Here is a 14,094-nt window from a genome sequence, read left to right on the forward strand (position 1 = left end):
CATTAGGCTGCTTGTCAAGTTATGTTTTCTGTATCTAAAAATCTTAAGTTTCTGCAACCAAATACCACAACAGGTCTAATAAGATAATGTATGTCTTTTAAAACTTGTCAGTTTGGCATTCTTTTAGAAAAATGCATTCCTACTATTTGTATGAAAAGTAGTAAGGCCATGTCTTCAAAAAGAATGTTCATTAAGTAGCATAACTGGGAATGGGAATGTTAGTATTCAGAAGTGTGTCAGTCTGACTGACAACAAAAATGCGCATTAGTGACAGTTATTAAATACTTTTCATTATAAGTTAAACATTCCAAATTATAGAATCTATTAATTAAATACAAAATTTTAGTTGTCATATTAGTTTCAAAAACCGGTCAGTGTCCACTGTCACAAGGCATGGATATGATGACTGCTAATTCAGATGCAGGCACACCAGCTACTGAATTCCTGATTTAATGGAGTTTTTCCTTCCTTTACTGATCTGGCTGGATTTGATGTAGCTTGAAGATCTGATGAAACTGTTACACAAGGGATTATAGCTCCAGTCTGCACAACAGTAATTTCAATAAGCTTCATTTAATACAGCAATAGACCTGACAGAAGAAACCCACCCTCTAATTAAAAGCACTGCAATGTATGTGTGACTTTTGAAAGAAATCACTTAATCAGGCTTACACCAGTCATCAGCATTTTTTTTCTGGACACCCAAGAGCAGCAAAAAGATAACTATAGGGGAGATATATAAATAGCAGTACTAATAAGACTTGAAAAATACCCAGAATAGTGGTGAAATACAACAGGAAATTAGTGAAATGTCATCTCCAAAGTATCTATAAAGAAATTTGAGCTGAAGAAATACAAATCGTATTGTTTGTTGTATCTAACCATGTGAAGTTTGTCCAACCAAATATCACATTATGCCTGAACACAAAATATATACCTTGTAAAAACTGCCTAGTATTCATTTAGTAAAAGCCTGTTTAAAAGCAGTACTACACTGTGGCTTCAAAATGGCAAAACTTGACAAGTCAATATATCACTCTTAAAAGGTACCTAACTTGTTAATTCTAGGATAGGTGTCCATCTATCCTAATCCACTTAATTTTCTCATTAACAATATCATGAAAAATAATAATAGTACTGCATCTGAAAAACTCAGCATTGTTATTCTGCATGGCCCTTGGTTTATGAGAACTGAGAGGAAAAGATCGGAAGCCACTTCTCTCCAGGGACAGATCTGAACTGGCAAAAAGGTTGTTTCTCTGAGGGTCATCAGTGCTGGCTTGGAAAGCAGCAATTAAGGGACACGTGTTTGTTAGGGGTGCACTAAAGCCAGTTGTAAGGGCACATTCCTGCATCTAACAAAAACATAGATGTAGCATTTGTACCTTCAGAGATTTCCCAATTATATGACATAATTTCCTCTCTTAAGCTGCACTCCTTGCTCAAGAACACCACGATTTTTTACAATTGTTTCCTGAGACGTTTTTCAGTGGGGGTTGGTTTGGGTTTTCTATGGTGCTGTTGGTTGGTTGGGTTTGAAAAGCTTTCATTTCCATTATCAGCAAGCTGAGAGATTATTGATGCACAGTAAGAGATAGATTGTTTTCATAGAAAGGTAGGAAGAAGGAGGTAGTGCCCTTTTACTAAGTAACTGATAAGATCTGGAGAGAGAATTCTGCACTAGACTGCAATAAATACTTCTCTGGGGAAGGATAAGAATACTGTGGTTGGTGATTGATAACAAAGTAGTTTTCAATATCCTGAGGAACTTTAAAACAATGCCCTAAAGCAGAAACTTTGTTATTTGACAGAGAAACCAAAACCAGGTAAGAATTTACAATGAGTGCCTGTACTGTGTCACTGTGTTGTAACAGCAAACATGAACACATGAGCTGCCCACAGGTATCAGAGAGCTGGACTTATTTTTTTTGTGGTTATCTGTAATCAGAGTATCCCTCACAAAAGAAAAACATTTGGAGCAAGAGTCACACTATTTGGGACTGACAAATCAAATCATAGTAAACTCCTTAGGCAGAGATTGTCCTATACTGGTTCCAAAGGCAGTTAAGGCTTTGGATTATCTGGCAAATACCTCCTAACCATGGAAATTGAAAATGTGTAAGGACAGTTGACCTTGTGGTATCGTCTCTCACGTAGTGTTTCATGAGCTTCTCTTTCCTGGCTTTTTACAATTTCTGCATTCTAACCAATGTTCCATACTTGGAAATCCTGCCCAGCTACCCTTCAGCACATAGTAAAAAAATCCACGGGCAAAGCTATCCACGTGCAAAAGTTTCCAAAGGGAGGAAGCTCCTGTGTTACGTTCATGTTTCAGTTACATGGATGTGGCAATAGAGAGCTGGTTCACTTTGAGCCAGTCACATTTCTACTGTGAGGAAGCTTTGAAAATGGTTTGACAAATCAGGATTCCTCCCCAGAAGACCAAACCCAGCTCAAGAAGGGATGCAAACTCTCCATGCCATTCTCACCTACCTTCCCCAACACTGCAGGTATTAAAGAGGTACAAAAAGAGCTGTAAAGGGAGAGAAATACTTTCTTGCCTAGTACAGTTTCATAGTCAAATTCTCTTTCTCTGCTCCACCATTTCATCACATCTGCAGTTACAGTTCTGTATGCACAGAAGCAATACTTCACAATATACAATTATAAAATATCCTTTAAAATGGAAACCTGTATTTTAATTATCTGGAATTCCACGTATCCTTATCCCAGTAAAATGTCAGTGAATTGCTCTTAACCAGCAGGTAAACTTGTAGTTCAGGCATGCTTAGAGGTGTCTGTGGCTTCCTGCCCCACTTATCTATATAGCCAATTGGGTGGTCTCTCACTCATATTTCCTTCTGCCTCTTAAACCATATACAACAAAATATCTATTTATAAATTAAGAAGATTACTTTAAGTAATTAACAGTAATACTCTATCACAGGAGTTGCCAAGTGAGATGCTTAAATGCTGCAAAAGCACCAAGTACTGGGTTCCTCCCAAGAACAGGGGGGTGCAGACACTGAACTGGTGTCCAGTCACATGACATTTTTAGACCTCAAATATGGGGTGCCCTGTAAAAAACATGATACTAAAATATTTTAATAACTACTAACAACTGATAGGTCTGTACATCATTGCTCCTACTGCACCGCAAGTATACTGTATTTAACTGGCCCATCTCTCTGAGGGAATCAGACCTGAACAAATTATTTTTAGCTTTCACAGATGCTGAGTTTATACGAGGATTAAAGAGATTATGAAAAAGCAGCTTTCACATATTTTGTTTTATGGCAAAATGTAATGCTGATACAATGTAAAATACTTTGCACACTGCCTTCTAACCAGATACACAAAAGCAGTTTTTAAAAATTAATGAAATGTAGCAATTTTGTCACAGTTTTCTTTTTTCTACATACCAGAATAAGAGAGGTGGTGGAAGGTGCTTGTTAGCAAGTGAAACAGTGACAGGGTTTGGAATGAAACCTCAGTGTCTTTGACTATTCACTTGGAAATTTGAGTAAAATGTAGAATAATGCCTCAAAATGTTTAACAATTAAAAAAAAAATGATCTGTTTGCAGAGGTCCAGCTAGAGCAAGGACAATGGCCTATTTCGGTGAGGGCAAAGGCCCCATCCATGTGGATAACGTCAAGTGTACAGGAAATGAGAGATCCTTGGCAGACTGCATTAAACAGGACATTGGGATGCACAACTGCCGGCACAGCGAGGATGCAGGGGTCATCTGTGACCACCTGAGCAAGAAAGTCCCTGGGAACAGCAATAAAGGTGAGGCCCTGGCACCAGGGGCAGACCAACAGGTCCAGGTGAGCAAGTTCCTGGTAGGAAGAGACAGACTTAGCAATCCCACCTCACAGAGGGAACAGCTTTATCAAAAACAATTCTAGAACAAAAGGGGTGGGAATTCTCTCTGCTGACACTGTGAGCTTATTCTTTGCAGCTGCAGAAAGGAAGCACCAAGACTACTCAATCATTACAGGGTAGTTGTTGCTATGGCTTAGAGCAACCATGTTCATTAAGGCACTTGAGGGACATGATGCAAAAATCTAAGCAGCTCCCTTCAGCTTTTCAAGGTGTAGGTTACTCAGATAAGAACTGAGATCTGTGTGGTTGGCCAAGGTTTGCTTCCACTTACAGGAAATAAGGAAGAGCCCTATAAAATCCTACATGTGAGAAGCAAATGTGTGAATACTCTGACCACAGTCAAAAGAACTCAGATACAAAGCATTTCTAAGTCTTGAAAGAATTCAGTGTATTTTCCCCAGTCAAAAGATCTCAGCTATAAAGAATTCCTAAGTCTGTTTTCCCCAATCAAAATTTGCCGGTTAAAAACTACCATGAAACACAGAATAACTTCAACCTTTAGATTTTTTTCAAGTTACCTCTCATTGAATATTGGCCGCTTTTCATGTTGAGTTTAACACTCTCTACATCTCCTTTCTGGTTTAGATTCTCTCGCTTCTGTTTGTGGGCTGAGGTTACTCCATCGTCGACAAAAGCGAATAATTGGTGGGAAAAATTCTTTACGGTAAATAATTGGTAAAGACAAATAATTTAGAATATAAAGCTTCTAAGACATGTATTTGCCACAAGTGGTTTGCCAAATTTACAATTTTATTGTGGGCTTGTTGTTTTGTTTTTCTTTTGACTTGTCATGATGTAGGAATAGAAATCTACCCAAAACAAATTTGCAGGAAATTAAAAGGTATTAACTGATAAGTACTTGCAGCATTAATTGAAAATCTTGTGGGTAAAGTCTGTGAATGGGTTAAATTTTAGACTTACAAAATAGCTATTTTACTTTTATCAGGATCTATAAAAACAGGGATATGAATGTAGTACAAGGTTTTAAATGCCACCTACACCAAAAAAAGAGGCCTGAATATGATTCACAGCCTAAGACCTTATTTTCTTTCATAAAATAAGCCTTGATGATGACACAACTAAAAATTCAGGAAGCACTGACTTTACTTTTTCAACAGTTGTGACTAAACACACGCAAAAAAATATTTACACAATCTTACAAAAGGCATTGTAAAAAATACACCAACAGCATCATTACAAGCATCGTGCAATCTGTTTCAGAGTACATGTACAGCACTGATCAATTGATTTCTAAGAAGACACTGCCCAAGTGGGAGAGCTTGAAAGAACAGTAACAAAGAGGGAGCCCAGAAAAATATTTTAACACAGCCAGATAAAGTAAAGTAGGATGACTTACCTTTGTAAAGACACAAATGAGATAACAGATAATGCACAGCACAGGAGGAGACTGAGAATTCTTGCCTTAGAATATGAGTTCTAAGGACACTTGCTGAAATGCAACAGTGACAAATAAATGTATTGCACAATTTAGTCAAGAGCAAAGAAGCTGGTCTCATCATAAATCAGTACAGAAATGTTAAATGAAGCAAAAAGGTGATGAAAATCCAACAGTGCATGCAGAAATCCTTCAAATTCAAGAAAGGGAGCATATGTATGTATCAGAAAAGGACTCAATGTCACAAGAAATCATTAAGACAAGGAACTTGAGGAAGTTTGAAAATAACTGCATACTTACATATGTACCAGCAAATCCAAAGCTGTCTAAATCACCTCATTTTATAAAAACATATTAAATCCTACCTTTTAAAATGGAGAAGTATCTAAATTGTTTTATTCTTTATGGGAAGTAAACTCCTCCACCTTACTTTAAAACATTTGGCAAGGGTAACTCTGAGATGCTGGACTAGATGGCCCCTGGCAGCTCTTGTTTTCCAGCACACCCATTCAAGTGGACAGTACTCAGAAAACAGACTACCTGTCACTTACTCTGGGATGCTGACATTGCTTATAGGTGCATCTCTCTCCCTTTCTCTTCTCTGACTCCTCCTATATTAAACCAGCAAAATAGAAATAATCCTGTATTCATAGGTATGCAAATATGGCCAGATCTACTATAAAAAACAGATAATCACAGGCTCAAAAAAGGTGCTCCTCTATACTTGAGACTTTTGCAGTCGCTTTATACTTCTTGTTTTGCCACCTCCCTTTCTCCTGAAGACAGGGATGGATGCTGGGTTCAGCTTTTCAAGAAATTCCCCTTTCCCCTCTGCAGTTGACAGGAAATTTCTGGTTTGTTGACTTGGACGGTATTTGGCAAGCAACCCACAGAATGTATTTTTGGCTCAATGAATGCAATCTGAGAAGAGAAAATTCAAATAGCTGACTGTGGGAGGAAGCACTTAAGAGTGCTGGATGCCCAAATTCTCTGTAATGTGGACCATTGTTAAAAGGAGTTCTGAATGTTGCCAGGATATAAAATATTCACCGTCCTTAATAAAGAGTACATTTTGTAAGTAAGCTGTGTCAGTCAAACAAAGCCAACATTGCAGGTAACCCGAGTTCCCCACAGCTGTACACTGAGCACCGTGTGTCACTCCTGCAGGGGCGGCTGGCCGTGGCAGGTGGCACTGCGCCTGAAATCCTCTCATGGTGACGGGAGACTCCTGTGTGGTGCTACTCTCATCAGCAGCTGCTGGGTCCTCACTGCTGCACACTGCTTTAAAAGGTGGGTCTCTCTCCAATAGGGCACCGTGTTTGAAACCGCTTTGTTCTTCTGGGCATATGCAAAACCATTACAGTTCAAGCCCGTGGAAAACTGTTCCATGGGCTTGAAAGGCCAAGAGTTGGCCTTTGGTTTTAAAAAACCCTACCGCTCAACCTCCTTTCCCTCAAACAAACTAAACACTCTAATGCATTGAAATTATTTGGGTGTTATCATTCATATGATTTATATTCACTTCAGTATTATAGAGATAACACTTCGGCCATTTTAACTTTCTGTTCAAAAAAAATGCAGCTTATGGCTTTTAGATTATAGTGAAGACAAGTGAGCAGACACCAAACATAGGGACTGGAATATTTTAGATTAAATTTGGTAACAACAGACAATGGTAGACATTTTTACTCTATCACAGCAGTAACTAAATGCAGGACTTCACTACTGATGAAGTTACTGAAGTATAAAAGTATCAATTTGCACAATAAGGAAGCTAATCTTGTGATTAGTGACTATTTCATTGGAATGGGCTGGGAAAAAACAGAGGAGCACTACAATTTTGAGGGTATTTGCTAGAGTTCACTCAAGTGAGCTGCAAATGTTTTAAATTTGTATTTTGAGCCTTTAATTTTGCACACTAGTAACAAAAATGAAAAGTCAGATATACTTTTACTCAAATACAGGTGTGCATTACCTATGCTGTACACCAGATGCACATCTTTTCTTGTGTCCTAAAATCACGGAGGACTTTCCTTGGCAACATTTCAAGCTGAAGTAGTCAAAGTAAGCAAAATCACCTGCTATTTCCACTGACGTCCTAGGTGATTCTGCAGAACTATGGAAGCTCTTGAAGTTGCTTTCGTCAAAATTCATAGACTATGGCTTCCTATTTCCCTGTTCATTTTCTCTGTAGTGATTGCCAGGGATGCTGCCTGAGAATCCTGAGAAAGCCTTTGATTACAGGCTTGAAAACTGAATGTGGTGCCAAAGAGTGCCAATTCTGGATACTCTGCAAAGCACCCACAGGATGGGGCAGCAGCATGGCTGGAGCAAAGGACACTGTGGTACTTCCAGATTGGTGCAGCCACTCAAGGGGCTGTCCCAGGCTGCCCTGAAACTGTCACCTGTGGTCTCAGGGACCAAAGTATTGTTTTGTCCCAGAAGTTATGTTTAAACTGCAATTAGACCTAAGGATGCAGCTCCAACACCTGGTGGATGCACTGCTCTTCACTGTAAATGAGGGAAGCCTTTAGCTCTAAGCTGGCTTTGGACAGGCTGGGCTGAACTTCCAAATGATCTCAGAGTGATTTTCAGGGATAGGTTTCCAAGAGCTATCTATAGATCAAGTGCCTTCTTCACATATTTTCCACAGATGGACAACAGAAAGGCCAGTATACCATTTCTCATATCCTGGAAATTGGAACACTGCTTAAGTAACCAATGTGGGCTCATCTACATTAGGAATAAAAATTAAGCTTAATTTAATGCACGATTATTAGAATTATTCACCAGTACTACAGGGGAATTATTGGTTTCTATACTTTGGCAGATACATTATTTAAGATAAAATGTTTGAAGCTATTTTTTGTTTTATAACTCATCCTTGTCTTGAGTTATTCTGACAGCTATAGGGAAATTGGAAGGTTCATACATTTAGAAAAAATAACTGGATAATTAGAAACATGAGGAAACATCGGAAAAAACCCTTAATGTATCCTATACAGACGTTCATCTTTGGATGAAGGGATGTATGTCTGTTCACAGCCTGCAGTTTTCTCCATAAAGCCTAGAAGAGAAATTTTGCTTGTGGAAGACTTCAAGGATTAGACCAAGAAAGCTTTACAACCAGGCAACCAGGAATGCAACCCACAACTAGAAGAAATATTCAGTGGTACAGCTATATATTGTGCAGAAAACTGTAATTTTTCTGCTTTGCCTGCTGCTCCTCAAGCAGGCTTTAACAAGCTATGCAGACCAGAACCTTGCTGGATGGTATAAAAAGAACAGGCATAGGTTGAAAGGCGATGGGCCACTGTGGGTACTATTTTTTCCAAGCACATTAGAAATTTCCTGTTGAAGGCTATTAAGGGAGAAATAAAAGGAAAAATATTTCTGTTAGCTTAGCCATATTTCAAAATAAATACATGTACCCAACAGTACTCTCATGTTTACATTTTGTCTGGGAAGGTGTGTGCATAATACAAAAATCTTCAAAGACATGCACAGAAAATTGTTATTTCAGCCACAGTAGTAATCTCTAATGTATTTACCATTTAGACCACGATGTGAAAGAAACTGGGATTATATCAGATGCAAAACAAGCCTAAGATTTACAGATCTCCTATCAGTTTGACAATAGTTTGTGCTTGTGATGCACAAATACTTTGTCATCCTTATTATAATTTCACTTGATGTAAGAGGTTTTTATTAAGTTACCTACACCTCTAAAGTTCCTCAATCAACCCAAGAAGCAGGCCTGAACACTACTGTCATTCCAGTAATTATTTGGAGAATCCCAGTGATGTCAGTACTCAGGCTGTCATTGCAATTACTGGCAGTTTGTGTTACCCTCCCTAAATAAATTTATAATGCACACCTTGTACATTTGAAGTGCCAGTCACGGCAAATGGCCGTAAGAAAATTGCCCTGTGAAAATATTAAAAAAGAACATGGCACAACCTAAAACCTCAGAAGGTTTTTATATTCTTTAGGACACACTGAAATGTCAGTGTAAACATTTGAGAAAGCATTTTTGCTCTTTAAAAAATCATTTGCTAACATTAGTTATGTGAACAATAAAGAAAGTGATGAACTCAGCATGCTCAGGATGTGACTGTGCCCGAGCCAGCCCTGTTTGTTTTCACCTCCATCTCAGGTATGGCAACAACACTCGCAACTACGTAGTGCGGGTTGGAGACTACCACACGCTGGTGCTGGAGGAGTACGAGGAGGAGATCGGAGTGCAGGAGATTGTGGTGCACAAGGACTACAGGCCTGACAGCAGTGACTACGACATTGCCTTGCTGAGGCTGCAGGGGCCCGAGGAACAGTGTGCGAGGTTCAGCACCCACGTTCTACCTGCCTGCTTGCCACTGAGGAGGGAGCGACCACAGAAAACTGCTCCCAACTGTTTCATCACGGGATGGGGTGACACAGGTAAAATCACTTCCATGTACCAGTCTGCTTATCTGAGGCTGTTTTAGAAAAAACCCTTCAAATAATTAAAGAACAAAATGCTCAAAATGAAAGTATTTTGCTCTTCTTTAACATGGGCAAATATTTTCTCTCCTGATCCTTAACCAGGAATGACAGTATTTTGTTTACTGATTATAGTTTGTATTCGTATCCAAGCAGTGATTAACCATGCCACTCTAAATCACAGACCCTGTCAGTAAAGTGGCCTCATTAACAATGACAAGCAGGAATAAAAAGCTTATTTGTTGCCAGGCACACCCTGCACAGCAGCTTATCACCCCCTGCCTCAGTACATAACAGCTCTAGTAGATGTAAGGCTTCAAAGGTAAGGACTATGAATATTTTAATTTTAAAAAGGTTATTGAAATTATAATACTTCAATAGAAAAATGGATGGAAAATATGCACGATAGAATTTTAAATAACATTTTAGTGTTCCCTGTTACCACTGACATTTTCAACCAGCTTTGATTTAAATAACAGAACATCTAGCCAAAATTTACAAGAGCCTTAATGCAATCTGCACTCCAGGCTTCTACTTGCTTTTTTTTGGTCAATACAAGATTCTTCCTCTTCAAAGGTCTTTGGCCTTTAAATGTTTCACAAATTAATAACCATGTTTTACTTTTATCTTTTTGTGGTGCTGAATACAGTGCAAGACAGCAGCCACAGTTGAGCCTTTGTTCCAGTGACTCACTAGAACTGCCAAGGAGACAAGGCAAGGCCAAGTATCTGCCCCTCCTCTTTGCAAGCACTAATCTGTGTGCACAGATGTCGGGGTCACTGTACTACAATGAATGAGAGAGATGTGTAGGGTGGGTTTTTGATAAAAACAATAGTTAATTCATTGCCTAGCTCTGTCTAGCCTTTTTACATAATTCAAAGTCCTGCAATACTGTTAACTTAGGACATCTATTTCAGGAAACATTAACCACTGCAGTAATTGGCTTCAATTTATAGTAAGAATTTACATCATTGCAGTACCTCAGCTGACATTTCACACTTACTATATGAATCATAATTGCTTCACAAGTTATAAGATTTTACTTAAAAAAAGGTAAAACCAACAGTGGCTTTCATTTCCCATGCTTTCAACTGAAAGAGGTGCAAGATATGGAAAAAAGGTAGAAAGATCTACTTGGAAGCCACCAGAAGATGCAGCACCTGTTCAGGCTGAGCTACACTAGAACTGAACTGATGACACAGAAATAAAGAATTTCTACTGCTTTACTCTCAGCTGCTCAAGACTCCCCAAAATTGCTTCCACAGAGGTATGAAAGAGCATGCTCTTCTGTAGAAGACAAAGTGCTCAGAATAAACCAAACCTCATCCTTGGAAAAATCCAGAGAACACATGAAGAAAAGCTACGTTTTAAAAAAAGCATCTACATTTTACATTTACAATATCTACCATATTTTAATATTGTATGTAATGCAGAGATTTTTTTCAGTAGTCTTGCTTCCGGAAATTTTATGTAATGACAAAGCAGTGTGAAGACTTGAGAGCAAAAATCGGATTAAATCACAACTATGTTTCCAAGACTGACCATTGTAATGAGACAAATTTTATCTCCTTTTTAGGACGGGCTTATTCAAGAACACTGCAACAGGCTGCCATCCCCTTACTTCCCAAGAGGGTGTGTGAGGAGCGCTACAAAAGGAGGTTCACAGGAAGAATGCTCTGTGCTGGAAACGTGCAGGAACAGAAACGAGTGGACAGCTGTCAAGGAGACAGCGGTGGACCACTGATGTGTGAACGCCCAGGGGAAAGCTGGGTTGTGTACGGTGTGACCTCCTGGGGCTACGGCTGTGGGGTCAAAGATTCCCCAGGTGTCTACACAAAAGTTTCATCTTTCGTACCCTGGATTAAAAGTGTGACCAAACTATGAATGCCCATAATGAAAACCAAATTTTGAGGCAGGACAACTTGAACAGCACATGCAGTGCACAGCTGGGGCCCACAGTGGGTGGAAACAGACATTTGCCTGATTCATGTGTTTTTGTTTTCATTAAATCCAAGCTGTATACACTCAAGCCTTCCAGTTAGGGATTACTGTCCTTCCTGTTGCAGAAGTTTAAATATTGCATGAACAAGCTACTGTGTATCTAAGGGGAAAAGTGATAGCCAGCTAGAGTTAATACTGGAGCAGGACAGCTGGAGACTTTGCCCACAAGACTGTTGCTCCAAGCTATTTATGCTCCAAGCTTCTCTACAATTAATTACAGATCTCAATTAATCTTCAGTCTAGTTTATTTAGTCTATTATTCCTATGATTTTACGCTCAGTCCGCTAAATCTGACTCATGTTTCAGTAGCTTCTGAGACCATTCATAGCCTGATTCTTGATAAGTAATTCTGAGTATGTATTAAATGCAGGAAGGAAAATAATGGTCAATTATCACATTCCCAGTTAATTGGCTAAATGTCTTCAGAGTTCAGTGTGCCTAAAGTACATTCCCAAGTAAAACAGGTAGTACAGTGACAGCTTCCCCACAACATCCGGCACAACTGCAAGAGCAACAACTTATTTACTTGACTTAGGTAGCATTTGTCCTATTTCTGAAATTCACAGTTTGGAGTATATACAGCATTTTGAAGATTCACTCTATTTACCACTAGCTGTCAGTACAGTGTCAGACTAACAGACATCCCTATCCTTTCACTGCTGGGCTTTGCTCAAGCAGCGCCAAGAACCTTGGTCAATCCTACCAGACAAAGTTATGCATACAATGGAGTTGCTGAGCCGAAACTTGTCTGAAAAGGTCTATAAAGTCTTAAACTATGTTTTCTATAAAGCAAGATTTAGACAACTCTCCCCTGCTTAGCTGCAACACTGGTTCAGACTGATCTCACAAGAAAGCTTAGTTTTCAGTGGCTTCTAAAGCACTAACACATCTTAATTTCCTTTAATTACGTTTCCAAATACTGTTCCCCATGCCATGAAATCCCTAGCAACTTATTAAAAAAAAGCACTGATAACCAGCTTACTGATCCATTGAGAAAGGGCCACCACACCAAACCTAGAACACAGCAGGTAATCACCTTATTGTAACACTGAAAAGCATCAGTCTGGAAATCACCTGTGAACTGACTCACTGGGGAGGGAGCCACGACACTACAATCCACACAAGTGTGCTCTATGCATCACAGTAACAACCATGCTCGTAAAAACAACTGAAGGCTGTGGACCATGAAACACTCCAGTGTGACAAGTGTGGCAGATGAGTGTCACCACATAGTGATTGTGCAAACTGCGACCACCAGTGACTGTTTCCCAGTTTCCTATTCCCCAAACTGGCTATGACTGTGTTGTGTGGTGTTTTGTGAAAAAGTGGGGTGCTTGCATTCATGCTTTAAGTGGGCAATTATTCATTTTTATATTGTCGTGTGTCTCTCTGGTGTTATAATATCCAAGACTCACTTGCATATGAAGTGGCAATGACATTGCTGAAGCCCATATGATTGAACATTTAGCCCGTAATATCGCCAACCTCAAATTTAAGTTTTCAAGGGTCAGGACTAATTATTGTAACTGGTGCTAAACTAGTACATGAGGTGCTTTAATACATTTTAGTTCTCTGTAATTCCACACTATTTGAAATAGTGTAAAATATTTTAAAACATCATAAATCACTGTACTGTGACCACCTACTGTTAGACCAATGCAAAACACTGTGCCAGTCAACTTCAAAACCATTGCATTTTTACTTCTATATAGCCTTTAATTACAAGGGAAGTCAGTCTGTCAAAAGTATCTGCATGTAACATCCAAGTTTTGCTGTACAAGACCCACTGAGACTTGTGGTGAAGTAGGCTACATAGTGCAATATATACGTGTTATATACAGGGGACATAATCACCTTTTAATAGCTGCACCACAGAAACAGGATACTTCGTGTGTGTGTGTGGGAACTAAACCTGCACACCAAGTGTAGTAAACATTTAGATTTAGTACCGTACTTTGTTATTTTTGCTTTTAATAGAATGCTTTGTTAGATTTTAAAATGTTGCACTGTTTCCATGCCGAGCATGTCTTCTCAGTTTCTAACATAAAATGAAATTGCCTCCATCTTATACCATTCTCATTTTTGTTCAGTGAGCCTGATGGTGTACATGTATACAATAAAAACTGCCACACTGACTGCAACTTCTGTATGTTAATACCACAGATGTACAGGCAGCTGCTGCAGAACATCAGCTGGGTAAAACTCACATAAGCTGTACCTGATTAAGGGGACTCTTGAAATCATCTTCCTCAAAAGAATATAAACCTAAAGGAGCTTTGTCTCATTCCCAGTGCTTTAACTCCAACCAGTTACGTTGTCCTAAATTCATCC

The 14,094-nt window shown here is 39.1% G+C and overlaps 1 protein-coding gene across 1 annotated transcript in view; it reads left to right on the forward strand.

Annotated features, from left to right (window-relative positions):
* Positions 1–13,904, forward strand: part of PRSS12 (serine protease 12) — a 33,201-nt gene extending 19,297 nt beyond the window's left edge. The window contains exons 9-13 of the mRNA XM_059471231.1: positions 3,586–3,791; positions 4,473–4,551; positions 6,451–6,573; positions 9,440–9,720; positions 11,339–13,904. Coding sequence (XP_059327214.1) covers positions 3,586–3,791; positions 4,473–4,551; positions 6,451–6,573; positions 9,440–9,720; positions 11,339–11,646 — 997 coding nt within the window. The 3' untranslated portion in view covers positions 11,647–13,904. The remainder of the gene's footprint in view (positions 1–3,585; positions 3,792–4,472; positions 4,552–6,450; positions 6,574–9,439; positions 9,721–11,338) is intronic.
* The last annotated feature ends 190 nt before the right edge of the window (positions 13,905–14,094 follow it).

The sequence above is a fragment of the Ammospiza nelsoni genome, chromosome 4, assembly GCF_027579445.1.
Source record: "Ammospiza nelsoni isolate bAmmNel1 chromosome 4, bAmmNel1.pri, whole genome shotgun sequence".
NCBI classification, from domain to species: domain Eukaryota; kingdom Metazoa; phylum Chordata; class Aves; order Passeriformes; family Passerellidae; genus Ammospiza; species Ammospiza nelsoni.